General features: G+C 47.5%; 1 protein-coding gene across 1 annotated transcript in view; it reads left to right on the top strand.

The window, feature by feature from the left end:
* ICE1 (interactor of little elongation complex ELL subunit 1) overlaps window positions 1-4,127 on the top strand; it is a 53,819-nt gene extending 49,692 nt beyond the window's left edge. Inside the window, exons 18-19 of the mRNA XM_081054000.1 lie at window positions 1,836-1,934; window positions 3,082-4,127. Coding sequence (XP_080910126.1) covers window positions 1,836-1,934; window positions 3,082-3,263 — 281 coding nt within the window. The 3' untranslated portion in view covers window positions 3,264-4,127. The remainder of the gene's footprint in view (window positions 1-1,835; window positions 1,935-3,081) is intronic.
* Window positions 4,128-17,438: the final 13,311 nt, after the last annotated feature.

The following is a 17,438-nucleotide window of genomic DNA, read 5'->3' as shown; positions in this document are numbered from 1 at the left end:
TCATTTGTACCCCACAGGCGTGTGGAGGGAGAATGTGGACGCAGGACAGGGCCTCGGAGAGACACCTACAGGTGTGAGGGTGGGCCTGGCCTGGGCAGGGGAGCGGGGGCTCCGCTCTGAAGCCAGCGGTGACACAGGCCCACTGGGTAGAGGGAAGGATTCAGATGAGAGGGCCGGTGGACGCGTCATCCCGGTGCCCCAGCCCTCAGCTGAGCGCCGTTCCCCTAGTGAGGACCCCAGGAGAACTTCGGTCACTCAGGTTATAGCTTTCCGTTATTGTAGTAGAAATTAAAGCTGGGAAATTTAAAAAATATTTAGTTACTCATTTAAAATGAACAATAATAAACTCATGTTAGCATAAATAATTTTAATGAAAAACAACTATATTTCTAAAACAAACGAAAAATAACAGTAACAAGAATGGCATTGTCTTGTTGTAAACCCCTTTCCTGTCTGGGTCAGTGAAACAGCTGGTTTCTCCTCTGCTCTGTATGCAGTCTCTTGCAATCTGTTGTTTTGGTTGAAGAACATGGAGCAAACCCAGCCTCATACAGATACATAATAGATAAAAGGAGGCGTACTTTGTCATCTTTTCAGATAGTCGTGGACGTTTCAGATAGTCTAAGACGGACATTCCTCCTTAGAGGCTGGCTGCAGTGGGAAACTTGACTCATTGCCAGTGAGCTTTCCTCTGCACTGCACTAAAGCCCGTTGCTCTGAGATGCTTGCGCAGAAGGGACCTTATGCCCCTTCATGATTTTGTAACGTGCATTACTCACTTGGAAATACTAACACACACAGGTCTTCCAAGTGTCAACAATATCCAGAAAACACATGAATATCATCACTGAAATCATCAGAGAAGTCTTAAGTATTTGAAGCTGTCAAGCTTAGGGTGGCTGATGGAAGATTCTCTAAAATTCTGATTTTGCTTAAAGGCTCATATTTTATGATTGCCAACAATGATAAATTTGCTCACAGTGACTGGCTCGCTTTATTCATTTTTAAGAAAATGTCTGCCTCCGTCTGAATAGCCGTACTTTGTCATTCTTCCAGCGGGAAGTGGGTGTTTCATGGAGGATGGGGCGAGTTCCCCGCCCCTCTGAGACCTGTGCACAGCCTTCCCAAACACAAGCAGCGTGCCCGGTGTGCAGTGGGCATGCTTCCCGTGCATTTCCCACCCTTCCAAGGTCCTGTGGGGAGGGATTAGACTTCCTGGAACCCCTGTGGCTGCTCTGGCTGAGGCTTCCTTCTCCCTGAAGGAGAAGGGCCTCGGTCAGCCATTGTTTTTCCACCATCACGCAGGTCTCAGCCCTAGGGGAGGTTCAGAACCCTAGCTTTTCCTGACAGTAGGACTCGGGGGGGTCCGAGGACCGCACTCCATGTGTGCAGCATTGTCTCACACATTGCAGCCACGTTACAGCAGCAAAGTGTGCGTTTGATGCGACCAGTCTTAGAGGCCATCTTCTAACCCAGTCAGACCTGGCCATTTCACACCGAGCCTGCCGAAACCATTCATCCCTGTAAATTCCCTTTGTTGTTATGTTATAACTTAGCTGGGAAAGCAGAACATCTGTATGTGTGAGTAAAAGACGAGATGAGTAGGCATTTTGGTCACACCCCATAAGACAGATAATGCTTTTTTGAGATATGCTGCCTTACTGTTTAACCTGTCTTCACTTAAGAATAGGCACGCATTTTAACTAAAGTTCAGGATCAGTAAGCTTAATGTACGTAATGTTTTACGAAAGAAAACAAATTTCAAATTCTTATGAAAAGTTAATCAACATTTAACCACAGATTGTTTATATTTTGGTTTATTTTTTTTCCCCTAGGTCGTTTAGGCCAGTTGGGTTTGAAGGAAGGCTTTCCATCTGCTGTGAAAAATATTAGTTCGGTTATCGGTATGTTCATACAGCATGCCCGGGATGAAGGTAACACTTCTGTTGTAAATCACTTGCATTCCTCTTACTCAGCCTGACTCTGAGTCCACAGTAGGCCCTCTGCCTCTCACTGCCCGTAGGTGAGGACAGGGAGAGAGACAACAGCTGTGGGCTGGCTCCATTGGCTCCATTTACAATGTGGACATTGGACCCAGAGCCCCGCGTGGCCCCACTCGCACCTTCTTGTGATTTGAAATTGGTTTTTAAATCATTGTGTTTCTCTTACTGGTAGGCTTTTTTTTTTTTTAGTCCTTTCTGTGAGCCTCACTCTGCTTCTCTAATTGCCTCATAGAGTAGGAGAAGTAATTTAAAGATGCAGTACTAGCTCTGTTTTCAGCATTAACATTTGTGTGGGTGTTGTGATGCTATGTAATTTAAATGGTAGATGTTTGTCTTGTTGGGCATCAAATCACTAACAGTCATCTGAAAGATATAATAATGAATGTTAATGAAATGACACCTAAATTTTTAAACTAAATCATTTTAGTGAATTAAACTTGAATTAAAATTTAACTAAATTACATTTTAATGAAATAACTCTGAGGTAAACTTATGCTGCATGAGAACTATAACGTCCCATGGTCTATAAGCTAGCTATAATCTAAGTCATGTGCTGTGGTCTACAGTCGTATACTGTAATTTCCTATGTGAAATTACGATACGACAGCTGTTCTTCATTCGGTCTCATTTCACTATGGTTTTCATTTTCAAAGTCCATTTGTTAACACTTCCAGTGGATATTTAATGCAGTCATGTATTTGGCAAATGCTTGGGGAAACCACATTTTATTAAAACTTAAACATGGGCATGTGATCCTTCCAGAACTGCTTTGGAAAGCTGAGCTGGCATCGGTCATGGGAGGGCAGGGGCTTTGTGACCCTGTGACCCTTGCTAACACCGGGGCGGCCCTCGGCGTGCAGGCTAGCCCTGGGGACCTGCAGAGAGCTCTGATGCTTTTTGCCTTTTCTTCCCCACTTATAGACCAGTCTTCAGTTTTTCACTGTGGGACTTTTATATTTAATTTCCGTTGCTGGCAGAGTGTGTTCTGTATTTGAAGAGTATTCAGTAGATTACACCATTGAAATTTTGAATACCAAACATCATCTTGTGTAATGACTGCTGTGAACACTCTTTTCAGATATACCGTGGGGTATACAGCTAGCAGCCGTGTATGCTCTTTGTGACTTGAGTCCCAGCAATCCAGCGGAAATATCCCAGATCCTGGAAGCGTGGCGCAGAGAGACGTCTCACAGTGTCCCGCCGGTGGTGGCCAGCTCCCTGGAGGAAGTCAGCGCATTGTGTGGGGAGGGGCTCGGCTAAACCCGGCCTGCCGCGGCCTCGCAGAAGTGCCTTCACATTTTCGAGTACAAACAGATTCATCAGCTGTCAGAATGCAAACTGAGGTTCCAAGAGAGAGATACAGAAGAGAGAGCATGCCAGGAGGCTCTTCTCACTGTGGCAAGGAGGCGGGACACATGAGCAGTGGCCGGCCGCTTCCCCTAAACCACATGCGTTTTACTGAAGGCCACTGTGCGTACATGACACAGGGAGTGTGTTACTGTGTCTCGGTCAGACAGCAGACACTTGAACTTAGCCCTTTTTTGCTGCAGAAAGTGTCCTTTTAGCTTTTTAAAAATGAGTGGCATTTTATAATGAATTTAATATAAAAGCATTGATTTGATTCCTGAGCTAATTGTGGGCTTTGCGCTCAAATGAATGAGTAGGCAAAACTAAATTGGCTAAAAGAACTAGAAGACCCTTCCACTACCGTAGCTGGCAATGGGCTGCAGAAGTCGTCAAGGGCGAGTGAGCAGCTCGAGCAAAGTCCAGCGGAAGAGCCTTTAGAACTCACGTCAGTGCGGTTCCTTCACATCTCTTAAGTCCCGTAAGCTGTTTAACCCTGTGTCAGGAAAGCAGAACAAGAGCGGCAGCTCGCGGGCAGGCCGTGGGAGCGACGTGTACATACGGATTCACAGCCAGGCACGGGCCGAGCCCTGGGCCGTGTGCATACGGACAGTGCTAGAATGTGTTTCACATTCAGTGATGTTCCACTTCGGAATTTTAGTATCTGTACAGAGAAAATGGGTTTAATAACTCACCGTGGTTCTGATTTGTCTTATAGTCATCGTTTCTTAAAACTCTTGTATGTGTTTTTTATAATAAAAAATAAAAGCCATGTACATGATTGTTGTGATCTGTAAAGAGGGACGCTGGCATTACCTCGCTGTAACCAAGGATGAAGGAAGTTCTCCAGCCAAAGCCGGAAGCCGCCGGCCATCCTGCAAGAGACTCCGCTTCTGGACAGAACCGTGGCGTGGCCAGTGTCCCACCAGGTCTGAGTGTCCAACAGGCTCTTCTTAGTGATGTCAGATACCAGATACTTCCATGCCGAGGGTCCCTCACCGTTAGGTTTGTTTGTGTAATTAGTTGCCGCCCTTTACAAAGCACATTTGACCACTATTCCACGCCTTGGTATTCCTTAATAATTGTAACAAACAAGTGAGGTTTACGGACAGCCCTGCGTATCCCTGCGTACGTTTCTGGCTGGTGTGCTCACTTCCCACCAGTATTTACTGAGCAGCCAGCAAGGAACAAGCTGGAGCGCTATTAAAGCGGCAGGTGTCCTTTGCCGGGTTACACAGGTCAGTCACGGACCTGGGAGGCTTGAGCAGAGGTGGCACCTCAGATGCAGTCACTGTTCTGTGGCAGAGACCTGTCGGGAGGGAGAGGAGATGAAGGTGGTAGCTGTGGACCATAAATCCTTCCGAGGGCGGAGCGGGAAACACCAGGGAGGGCGGGGTGGTGGGTGGCCTCCTGCCGGCACCCAGCAGGCAGGCAGGTGGCCAGCTGTGCTTGGAGCATGGGGCCAGCTGGAGCCAGCCGGGTGATGTGGGTTTTGCCCCCTGTGGATGTGGTGACCTTGGCATTTCCCATGTAACAGCTTAGCAAAGCAGAGTGCAAGGGAGGTCAGGAGAGAGAAGAGCAGGTCCCCAGACAGGGTTTGGGGAAAACTAGCCTGGTGAATGGACTTGCCATGCGGTTCACTTCTTTTTTGATGTCAGCAGTTTTCTGTGTTTTTAGCGCGCCTGACATTTTCTCCTGGTTGCCATTCCTCTGACCATTTGGTGTGTGGCGTTGGCTCATCGGCGTCTGCTGTGTTGTGACCTGATGATAATGGGCCTGAACTTGCCTGTGGCGTTGTGTCACTCAGAGAGTGAAGCACTTTTAAGCTGTTACTAAATTTAATTTCTGGTGCTCAAGCAAACATTGTGGGGTTTTCTCATTTTAAAGAAATAGTGAGACATTTGGACCTGGAGTTGTGTGGGGCGTTAGGCTTGAATCGAGTCTGTGCCCCCCACCAGCACACAGGTCAGATCCTGGACACCCACGCTGGGTCCCCAGACGTTAGTGAGCTGCCCGCCAAAGGCCTGGCACGCTGCCCCTCAGCAGCTCCTGCCAGGCCGCGCTCTGGTCTGGCCGCTGGGCAGTCATGGACAGCCCAGGGACCCAAGGACCTGCTCCGAGTGGGCAGTGAGGGGCAGTGAGCAGTGTGGCCAGTGACCGTAGCTCAGGACAGCTGAGCTCTGTCCCCATGTGCATTCCCAGTGAGCCGCTCAGCTGTGCGTTCGCAGGAAGTGAGTCAGCCCGTGCACAGTACTTCCAGCTGTAATTTTCCACTGAAAGAACTCAAGTCACATCGCCTGCTTCGTTTTTGAAGATGAGATGTAACTGTAACCCACACATTTAACTTGAAGAGAACGTGAAACAGGGTCTGTCCTTGGGCATGGAAAGAGTTGCACTGTGGCCATTAGAGGGCACTGCAGACTGCCCCAGGAGCTGCGCCTGCGGCTCTGCCAGGCAGGCAGGAGGCAGGCACGTGCACACCCCGAGAGCCTCGTCAGGGAGCCCTGCTCCACTCACGGTGGGAATGGACCGCACGTTCCTGCCAGGCCTCTTAGCGCGGAAGTAAATGAGGAGAAGTGTGAAGGGATCGCGTGTCAAAGTGGTATTTGAGAGCATACCCCCCACACACCCCCAAAAAGCAGCAGATAGTTTGCCTATTTGTTCAAATTCTTCCCTGGGTGTTTTTTAATGATCCTAAAGCAAACACTTTGACTAAAAAAAAAAAAGTGGCCATGTGGGTAAGGGTGGTGGATGGGAAGGTTCTCTCCTGATTCGCCAGTCGTGTAGGAGCAAGTAATTCAGGCATCCTGCCCACATTGAACATACGCAGTTCTTTTCAGATAATATTCCTAACCATATTGTAAAGAATCTGGTGTGAATACAGCTCATAGGTGTGAGCTCAATCAAGCTGCCTGATTAATAAGACTCCAGAGCCAAGCAAGGGTTTAATCAGGAATGTTCTAGAAAGGGGAGTTCCGAAAGTCAGCCATTGCTTTGAACATTGTCCCCTTCCGTGTGGCTGACACTTTCTCAGAGAAGTTGAGAGGACTTGGCTTTGGTTGTGAAGCACTGGAGGTCCCTTTTCCTGCCTCTGAAGAGAACTTTAGGAAGACCGACTTGCGTAGCATGACGTTTCTGTCGCAGTATGCTGGGCTTGTTTCCGTGAACTGAAGCTGCGTCACTATGGGTCAGTGTGCTCGGCAGAGTTAAGTGGTTCTTAGGCAAAGGTAGGACTGTGGGTAAGGCACTGATGAGAGATGCACCAGTCCCGTTCTATGAAAAGAGCAGCGTCTGCTTGCATCTACGGGTGCCGCGTTTTGTGAACGACATCGACTTGGCTAGGCCCACCCTGGCCTCCCACAGCCTGCACGCCGAGGTTTACATGTGGGGCCAGGTGGGTCTCCGACTGCCCTGCTGGGAAAGGTGGTGCTGCCCAGCACCTTCCAGGGGCTCTGCACCGGGGGACAGGAAGGACCCACGGAGTGCTAACCGAGCAGGTGTTGTGTAAGGAGCCTGCCAGGGTCGGGGAACCCTAAGAGCTGCCGCCACCCCGTCCTGCCCTGGGCCCGGCCCCTGCTCTGCCCTCCCAAGCCTTTCTAGACGGCCTCTCCCATTGTCCCCCTTCTGGCTCCATTTCAGTGGAAATTTGGGAGGAAGAGGAGAGCATAGTAACTGCTTCCCACCATCCTGAACTGATGTAGGCCCTGGCGTTTTTGTTTTTAATATTTCCTGTGGTCTTAATCCTTTTTTCTTAACGAATAATCATTAACTGCTGCTCTGAAGTCATCTCACCCTAAATCATGAGTGTACAACTGAAAAACTCAAAATGGGGAAAATGGGGCGTCAAAATACACACCCTGGACCCACCACACCATCGGTGTTCATAGACACTGCCCCTCTTGGTTGCCATGTTTTCACATGTAAATGTGTGTGATTATGTATCGGTTTTTAATCATTCCAGTTGTAACCCAATGTGTTTTATTATTTCATCTTTTCATGTTAATCGTGTATTGTATGTGTAGTAAATTGAAAATTAAAACAGGTCACACACTGGAAGGCAGTCTCCCTCCCATCCCAGTCACTCAGGCCCTGCTCTCGGGGGCAGCTCGGTGACCAGACTTTGTGCAGGGCAGGAGCTTCTGTCCAGAGACCCCCCAGGCCCACAGAATCCTACTCCCACTTCCCCCCATGCTGTAACAGGAGCGCCCACTCTACCCCTCTTTCTTCTAATGTCCCAGAGGTTAACACAGGAGGTGGCTTGCTCTCACCTCCCGGCTCTGCTCCCCTGCCCATGTGCAACTGTGTCCTCTGCCCACTCGGGAAGTTGTCCCCTTGGCTGGCCTCAGGTTATTTCAAGAGCTGAATCATACTTAACCTCAGAAGCTCAGAGTGCCAGGAAGTCATGTAGAGAGGGCTGTCCCTTTGCTGTGGCCTTGGGATTCTGATGTGGGAAGGAGGGAAGGAGAGGAGGGAAGAAGGGAGGAGAGCAGTGCCTGATGGGACTCGAAACACAGTATGCCTGCCCTGGCCAGCCCAGGCTCACTGTCCCCACTGATGGACCCACAGGGCGGGAAGGCCACAGACCTGGATTGAATGGGTGGCCAGCAAGCAGTGTGTTGTGGGATCTGAGGCCACATTCTCTGCTCAGCTTTCACCTATGGCTGACTGTACCTGAACTACCTGATTCCCTGAAGTTCAGCCCAACACCCGTTCGATTCTTAAAACCAACTAATAAAAATGCAGCAAACCTCCAATGAAGTAACCATTCTGATTCTTAAAGAATAATCACATTTACATTTTACAGTGGTTCTTTAAGAAAAAGATGCCTAGTAATATTTCAGAGCCGGAGTTTAGAGGCGATAATTGTTATGATGAGGCACCCGAGTCACTGTCCTTTTCTTTATACCTGCTTTACACCCTGTTTAAGGCTACCTTCAGCATGTGGACCAGTGGAAGGGGCTGGGTGTTGGCAAAACCACTGACAGTTGACACAGGTCCGGCCAGAAGCAGGTGTACCCCCACTCTGCCCTCCCAGGGTGCCTCTCCAGCGGCGAGCAACCACCCACCAAGACCCACCCATCCACCACCAGCAGATGGGTGACAACTCACTTTATTTTAATAGAAAACAGCAGTCATGTTTGCACATGTGTGGACAACCCAGACCTGACCTTCAGAAGCTTCCTTCAGAGGAAGCCTACTGGTAAGCGCTCAGGGTGTTTCTGTGGGGACAAGGCCTCCTGACAACTATGCATATATATTTTTTTGATGCTTCACTGTTGGGGGAAAAATGTTTCTGGAGAAAGAGGATAGAGTTTCACAAAAAGGCATTTAGCCTACAGGCATTTCCTTTAAGTGGAGCCCCCTGGCAGCCCCCACGCCTGACCCAGGGGAAGGTCAAGGGGAAGGTCAAGGACAAAGCCAAGGGGAAGGCTCAGAAGTCCCTGCACCTGCCAAGCCTGTGACCCAGCCACACTGATTTCAGGAAGCACCCATCAAGAATTCAGAGGCTGGCATGGCTTGACTTTTGCATTCACCTCACCCTGCGGACATTGGGGAGAAGAGGAAAGCGACTCTGAGGTGGGGGAGAACTTGCCACTTGCAGGGCATTTATTTCCTCCGGAGTCTCGTTGGTGTGGAAACATCTAGAAAAGCAGAGTTGGGTTCCGTTGCGGCAGCAGCTCTAGAGTCAGGTGTCTTTTCAGAGAAGTGTGATCAGCTGCGGGAGAGATGTTAGAGACAACCAAATGTGACCCTAGTCCCCACCTTATAATGCAGAAGAAGTGTATCATAAAATGTCATGAGCCCTTCTTGCCGGTCAGCTTTCGGAATGCCATCCTCATAAGTTCCCCTTGTTTGAGGAATAAGGAGCATGTGCTTCCCTGGAGAGCTGCCATCACAGAGAATGGACAGTGAGCTGCCATCATGGAGAAGGGTCAGGAGCTGCCATCACAGAGAAGGGACAGGGTAACTGTCCATGCAATGTGCTCACACAACCCCTCCCAGTCCCTAGTGCTGAGGCCTGGCCTTTATTTTCATTGTGAAAATCTGTTTGTTCAACCTGCAGTGGAGCAGAAAATAGAATTGTTAAAGCCCTCACTCTTGACCTTTCCTATTTCCTAATTTTAAAGAGACTGGAATTTAACTCCTTTCATCTTGCAATCATCCAGAACAGTATTTTTAATGCATCTTTCTTTTTATAAAACCTATTTGCATGAGAAAATAAGGTTTCTGGATTTTGGTACAATCTTGAAATGCAGAACTAATTTCTAAATAGAAACATTGGCATTTGAAAAACCAAAGTAAGATAGACACGGTTCCAGAAACTGTAAGTTCACCTTGCTTTTCTTCTGGTTTTCTTTAGCTGTGCATTCCCATTTTTAATGCACTTAAGAGAAAAGAAATGTTCTTGTGAATGTTTTATTCACAGGTTGGGCTTTGTATTTTATCCTATACCTGACATCCCTTTTCACTCAAAGTCCACAATCTGACCAAGTGGAGAGGAAGGAAAGGGGGGAGAATGTTAAAATAAGAAAGCCTTTATGCCTGGCTCGTCGGTGTGTTGTTGTTGTTTGTTTTTCATCCCACAGATGTGTTTTCAGTAGGAAGCGCTGACCTCTCCCAGCCTGGCTCCACTCCACCAGGAGACCGGCAGCTGCCTTACCTACCTGCCCAGCAGGCGGCGCCAGCTCCTTGATCATGGGCCAGAAGCGATCCTGGCATCTGGAGACCCTCCTACACCCTTGCACAAAACACAGGGTTAGGACAGAAAAGAAACTGAACGACACCAACATCATTTCAGAGTAACCCAATGCCCTCGTTTTTCCAAACATGTTCCTGATGTGTGTTTTAAGGAGGAAACTTCCACAAAGGCTACCTCAGCTGGTGGTGGCAACACTTCTGAAGGACCTGGGAAGGGACTTGTGGCACAGGATTTTTGAGATAGTGTTCAGGAATCAGTCCCTTTCTTATTAACATAATCCAATGCAATTTCCCTGGAATTCTTGTGGCGAAAACAGGCTAGGACTCCGTGTGTGTCTCAGATGGAGATTATGTGAGGAATGTCTATATTCTTCCGTGACTTTGTGTGGCTCTTCTCAGCCCTGGGACTTGTCTCTTGTCTTATGTGGTGGTAATGGAGCAAGACATGTGTACCATAAATAATGGTTTTCTAAGGGTCACCCAGGAAATGTCGGTGGGGCTCAAAACCTTTTTTCTATAGAAAGTACAGACAATGTCCCTGAAAAACCCCATTCAGATAATGAGCCTGAGCTCAGGGGACATTTCAGCCTGGGAGACACTTCTTTGCATGAGTGCAGACCACACAGCGTTGAGTTCCTCTGGCTTTGTTAGGTGACAGCGTTAGTACTGGTTCACCATTGAAGTGGGGTTATTTGGACTGTTCCCTTTTGCCTTTATTGTTTACTTGCTGTTGTTTCCATTTTTCTTTTTCTTTTTGGGGCGGGTTGGTACTTTAAAGGTTCAAGTTCATACACAGTATTTTTTGACTATTTAAGTAATTATGTGCCACTAATATCATTTGATTAACTTTTTAAAAAACATTTACTTGATAAGTGTTTAAGACAAAGCACTTTTATTAAATTAGGAAAATATATCTCTGTCTTCCTTGGAGACTGCTTGAAGATCACTGGCTGCTCTAGAGGGTTTGGCTAGAAATAAATAATAAAAATTTATTAGAGGGTCTTAGAGTTTGCAAACCTGGAACACTGCAAGGCAAAAACACAGAAGTGTTCTGAGGAAGAAAGAAGACTTGAGTTCCTTTAGTAAAGAGTGCATTCTTGAGAATAATCAGTCTTGAAATCTTAGCCCTAGGAAGGGTCCAGGGCAGTTATCAGTCAGATGTCTGGCTGTCTGAATGATGGATGCCAGGTAGTCTAGATGGTGCCAGGAAGTTTGCTCACGTCTGGGAGCCTTGATACGTGAGTCCTCAGGGGTAATCAGAGGGTTATCTGATGGCCTCCTATCTGCCCACATATCCAGGCACTGACACAGGATTGGAAAGGTCAAAAAGTTTAAGTTCCCAGGCTAGTTACAACAAGAATGGAGTCTTTCCTGATGCATCAACCTTCATAAAGTTAATACTTTTAGCAGGTTTGTTAAAGTGACTCCATTTTTACATGTTCTCTATCTTCACTCTTTCACACATATACATATATATATATATATATATATATATATATATATATATATATATATATATATATATATACAGAGAGAGAGAGAGAGAGAGAGAGGTTTACGCATACCCATACCCATACGTGTCTCCATCCATCCATCCACCCATCATATCAGGGTTCTTCAAAGACACAGAGACTGTAGCTCTGACTGGTGCTTGTCCTGTTGGCCTGTGTCTCTGACTGATGCAACTCAGACTGATGGATCAGCTGTACCTCCCTCTGATCCAGAGGAAGCAGGTGGCCCTGTGTGAAAGGTCATTTATTTGGAAGGAAACACTTCTGAAGTGATTGATGAGGGTGTCATCCAGCTGGCATATTTGGGGGCACTGGCATTCATATTTCTGAATCCAGACTTCCTAAAACAGGTGCTGCATTGTTCACCATATAATTCTTCACGATGTACCTGTTCATTATTTCCATGATGAAAAATGGTGGTTGGCTGCAGAATTGTTAAACTGCCATTTCTCCTTCTTGGGGTCTGTGGGCTTTTTAATCACAACGTGCCACTTCCTGTTGAGAGAGGTTCCCTCCTTGATTATTCTCCTGTGAATTCAGCAGGTGGGTCAAGGTCAGGTTTTCCCAGTCATTATGGGAGTGGTTGCTCTGTTGTGACTGAACTCCAGAGCAAAGGGGTAGGGGCTTTGTCCCCCCACCTGGACCACACCACCCCGTAGCAGTGTACTCGCCCTCATGGCCAGCCACCTGAACCTCCCACAAGATTTATTACGGGATGATTGCTTCTGTGTCGGGAGCAGAAAAGCTCCTTTCTGTCGTCACACCATTGTCTTAAAAGCCACAGCATCCTTGGTGTCATGTGGGTGCAGTGGCCCCGCGGCCGCCTGTGACCCACAGTGTGTCAGATGGTGCTGGGCTGTAGTCAGCACACAGGTAAGACAATTGCATCCAAAGTGAGAGAGGCCACAGGCTGCAGAGCAGAAGAAATGCAGAGGCGGGTCTGGAGGAGAAGGGAAGTGGGGGGAGCTGATCTCTGACTCTTGGTAAGGATTATAAATTATCCTGCTGCAACATGTTGGACCCCACTCTGCCATCCTCCAGGCGTGTGTTCCCGCCTCTGCCACCCCCTTTGCCCTTTCTCTTGTCTTCCTTGCTTTTCAAAGGTGCAGACAGATGGGGCCCTGGGTGGGGCCAGAGGCCTGTCCCACCCCTCCCCTTGGACCTGACACATGGGGAGGCTTCTGTCTCATTCTAGCCTTGGATCAGTTTCCTCTGATCATTAGTGCATTAGTTTCACTGCCTCTACAGATTTCCACTTTCTATTTTACCTGTCACTGTGGGTTGACCCTTTGGCCTGAGGGCTCCGGTACGCTGGGAGAACACTGTTTGGAAATGGCACCATGTGGCAGTTTGTAATTTCTCCCCTTACCATGGCTGCACCTGTGTGGATGAGCAGCTGGACTTCTCTAGGACTGGTTTTTTTAAAAAAATGGAGATATTAATAGCTTTTTGTCAGAATTGTGCTAATGAAATGGGATAATACACGGGAAATTACCCTGCATTTCATAGGTCAGTGTGCAAATATAAGTAGTTTTTGGTAATGGACAGTCCACACCTAATACATATAAGTAATATCACTTATAAAGTAGAATATTTAATTTGCCCATTTCCTGTCCAAACAGAAAATACAATTTTAGTTTGTATATGTGAGATGCGTGTGCCAAGCAGTTGAACATGACCTTGGAGAAACAGATTTTCCACACGCCCAGTGCTGTCAAGTGCCCGGAGTTACGTGGGCCCTTGCTGCCAGCCCAGAACAGAGCCTGAATGGAGCTGGTGGTTCTATCTGTTGTTCTCTTCTTGTTTAGAAGACTTAATTGGTGGTTTATCACATATTGTTCTTGGAAAGCTGGGCAGCTGATGCTATCAGTTGCAATTGTGGGATGCATTTTTAAGCAGATATTTGTTTCCATAATGTGCTCCTACCAAAGACAGGCTCACAGAGGCCACAGGTGTCGATCACAAGCCCTTGGTATCTGAGAAAAACATGCTGGCCATGGAAACAGTGGGGTTTCAAGAAATACACTCTTTAAAATGCTGTTTGGAATATTCTCAGACATTTCTTAGTTCTAGGAGCTATATTTACTTCAAAGAAGATGAATTGTTAGTTGTTTGGAAACCAATGGTAAGGGTCTTAGAATCTATTTGACCAAATTCACTCTGATTCCAAATGCTTTTTGTAACTTTTCCCCCCTACTGCTGTTTATCCAAAGCTTGTGTTCTAACCTCCAGCTACCCTTTGAGGAAACTATGGAATGATCAACAAGGTGGAAATTCTATCATAGTGACACCACTGGCCAAATTTTTCTTTTCCTTACCCTCTTAATGACTCTTGCCTGGGTGTCTGCAATACTTTGGTCTGAGCCCCAGACAAGCTCTCCTGAAATGCCACCTCACACAGCCCCAGGGAGCTCTGACCAGCCTGAGTCCTGCTCAGCAGTGATCCACACGCTGCTTGCGGTGCACCTCTGGTTTTCTCTCCCTCTTCCTGTATCTTGACCTTGCCATGGCCTCTGCATTCCCCTTCCGCTATGGTACTCCATCTCACTCTTTCTCTCTCTCCCTCTGGCTTAACAAGCATTGCTCTCTTCCCTCTCTTCTAAACCGTCCTTCATCTGTTTTTAATCCCGTGCGGTAATGTGCCTATTATTCTAGCTGCCTGTGTTGTCATTCCACATCTACATGTGTTTGTGAGATAAATAAAGCTATGAATTTTACGCTTCAGATTAAGATTTTTTTCTTAATTATAGAACCTAATTTAGCTGGAGATGGTACAGTGATACAGGCATGCTCATATATCATTGGTGTCACTCTAAATTGTTATAACTCTTTGAAAATAAACTTGACAATGTGCCTCAAGAGCCTTCTCGTTAATCCTCTTTAACCCAGGAATTTAAATTCTGAAGAACTATTCTCCAAAATGAATCCTGAACTCATGCATCAAATCATGCCCGAAGATATTCATGATAGCATCATCCATATTTGCCCCAAAAGGAAAAGAATGCAAACATCCCTAATAGTAAACGGGTTTTAAAAGTGGAATTAAACACCAACAAATTATAATGATAAAAATATTCGTGTAAGATTGGGGGAGCTGCAAGACGGAAATGTTGTTTAAGGACTAACAGAGATGTGTCCTCAGGATAGAAATAGGATGAGAGGTGGGACAAGTTTGGATGACATGGCCCAAAGTCACGGTTACTGAGTGCTACATGACGGACAACCCCCAGCCTGCTGGTGTCAATGCTCACAAATGCTATGGGCCAGGAAATCGTATGGGGCTCGAAAGGGAGGTCTGGGGTCTTACGTGCAAAGACTTGAATGGCTGGGATGACCTGAGGCTGGAGACTGGAAACATCTGGATGCTTCCGCACTCGGACATCTGGCTCCTGGGCTGGGATTGGCTTGAAGGCCGGGCTCTGCTGGGATGTTGGAGCAGAGCGCCTGCACATGGCACATGGGCTGGGTTCTCAGGAGCCTTCCAAGAGCAAACATTACACTACACAGCAGCTCATGTGATGTGACCAAGCTCCACACGTCATGCAGTGTCCCTGCCACCATGCTGACTGACTGAGGTAGTCACAAGCCTCCTGACGTAAGGAAGGGTCACGGATGCAGCCCCTTGAAGGGAGGAGTGTCAAAGACACTGCGACTTTTTTGTTTTTAAACACCACATTGAAAAAGGGGAATGTTCAAGTTTTCTTTTGCCTACAAAGATCTGAAGCACCAAGGCGTGAGTGGGTAGAGGAAGTGTCACTCTTCTGAGCGTCCTTGGATCAGATCAGAAATTTTAGAAATAACTAAATAATGCAGCTAGTCGCTCTCCATCTGCAGGGTGCAGCTGGGCTCAGCCTTAAGAGGGGCTCATAAGACAAAGGGGCTTTTGTGCCAGAAAGCTTGACGCACAGAGGGTCTCAGACCACGTTTCCAGGGGCGCTGCAGAGTGAGATGGGTAGCAAGTTGGTGCTGGATGGTCTAAAAGCGTTTCTCCCTAAAGGTGGAAAGAATTGCGTCCCCGCCCTGGTTCCTGTGATTCATTTGTAGAGACCATTTTCTCTTTCATTAACCTTTGAAGGTTGACCAACAGAAATTAAAATCCACACCGTGAGTCCTGAGTAGAATTGGTTTATTACTGCATTACAATCCTAGAATGATTTTAGCAAATGTCATTAATACATTATATCATAGATCGGGTTTGTCCATATCCATCTGAGTATTCCAGGAAAAAGAACAATACCCAGGAGCAAAGTCAACACATTCAATTGTCGTATCTACAGCATGAGGTTCTTTTAGGAACAAGTGAAAGAACAACAATGTACCCTGCCATGCCACAGCAATTACGGGATAATTGTCATTAGACACAAGTCCTGAGGAGACCAATGGTGACTCCAAAACCCCAGAGCTGGTGCTGTCCCGGCCCCTGTGTCTGGCCCTGCTGCTCAGACCTCTGCTTTTGTCGCTGACCTTGATTCAGCCTCAGAAACTTTCTCAGCACAGAGCCAGTTGCTTCCCTTCGGCACGTGAGACAAATTTGTTTTAGGGAGCATGTTCTCTAAGTAAGCTAACAGAGTCATTAGGCAAAGGGCTTGCAGGATTTTTTTCCTGTCCTGACCCCACACACCGTGAGCACGTGTCTGTTCATCCATGCGGAGGCAGTCCGGCCCCAGCCTATGCTCTGTATGACGAGGCCCTTCTTCAGCTCTTACCCCTTCCCACACCCAGCCCTCACCTCAGGCTGCTCCATGGGGTCCCAGGAGTGGCCAGGTCTGGGTCAGGGACATGCACAGGTGGACACTGAGCAAGGCTCCAGCTCAAACTCCCCACTGACATTCCTCTCCAGGCTGGGTCTCCAGAGGAAATGGAAACTAGAGGAGTCTCCTTAAGAACAACTTGCTCATTACACTCCTCTGATCTGTCATTTGCATTCTTAATTAAAGTGCTGTTGTCCCCCCCCCCCCCACCCCTGAAAACACATAACTTAGCTTGAGGATAGGTTGTGCACCTCAAAACCCTTTATCCTTGCCCAAACACTACGTGGAAACTTATAATTAAGCAACCTGGCATGCTTCCAGGCGAGGTGGACAAGTTCTAAAACACATGTGATGAAGCCTGAGAGAGTTTTCCTAGTTTCATAAAATGTTAACTCTTTAGGCCCATCGTGACACAAAAGGAGGCCGGAAAAAATCTTTATTAGATTATTTAAAAGCTGTACTTAATACAGATAAGTCGGGCCCAGGTGGGACGTTAATGGTCAAGTTTACGGACTAGGAAAGGAAACGCATCAGGAGCCTGACTCTCAAGGCTGTGGGCTCACAGCTCTGGGGAGAGCAGGACTGGGCCGCTCAGTGGCCAGGAGTAGAACCGCCTGCTGTGCTGCTGCAGCCATCGCCTGTGCCCTCTGAAAGGCAGGAGCCTCCCGTTGGGAGAGGGCCCAGCTCTGTCCCCACACTGCGCCTGGCAGTGTGTTCGGCCCTGGGACTTCTGCACACGGTTCATATTTGTTTGTCCCCATTTGAGACAAAGCTAGTTTTACTCTTGATGGAAATTTTACAGTCAAAAGACTAGTGAAGCCATAAGCTCCTGAAATATAACACAACCCAGTCTCTTCATTTTGCCTACGAGGAAACTGAGGCCCAGCGAGGTGAAGTGGAGGCCAGGACAATGACATCCCTGATGAGCAAACCTGCCCTGAGCTGTCCCTGCGTAGCTTGTTGCCTGGCCATGTCCTCAAGCTGCTCTTCCTGGCCGTTCCCCAGATCTTTCTAGAAAGCAAGCAAAGCACATGCGAGGGGTGTCTGTGATTGACTGTTCCGAGCTGGAAGCCTTATCACAGGCCCTCAGAACAGTGTGTGGAGTGTCTGGCAGCGGGCGTGACATGCTG

Source organism: Rhinolophus hipposideros (genome assembly GCF_964194185.1).
Source record: "Rhinolophus hipposideros genome assembly, chromosome: 7".
Taxonomy (NCBI): domain Eukaryota; kingdom Metazoa; phylum Chordata; class Mammalia; order Chiroptera; family Rhinolophidae; genus Rhinolophus; species Rhinolophus hipposideros.
Note: the sequence above shows the minus strand (reverse complement) of the source record. Positions and strands in the feature narration are given on the sequence as shown.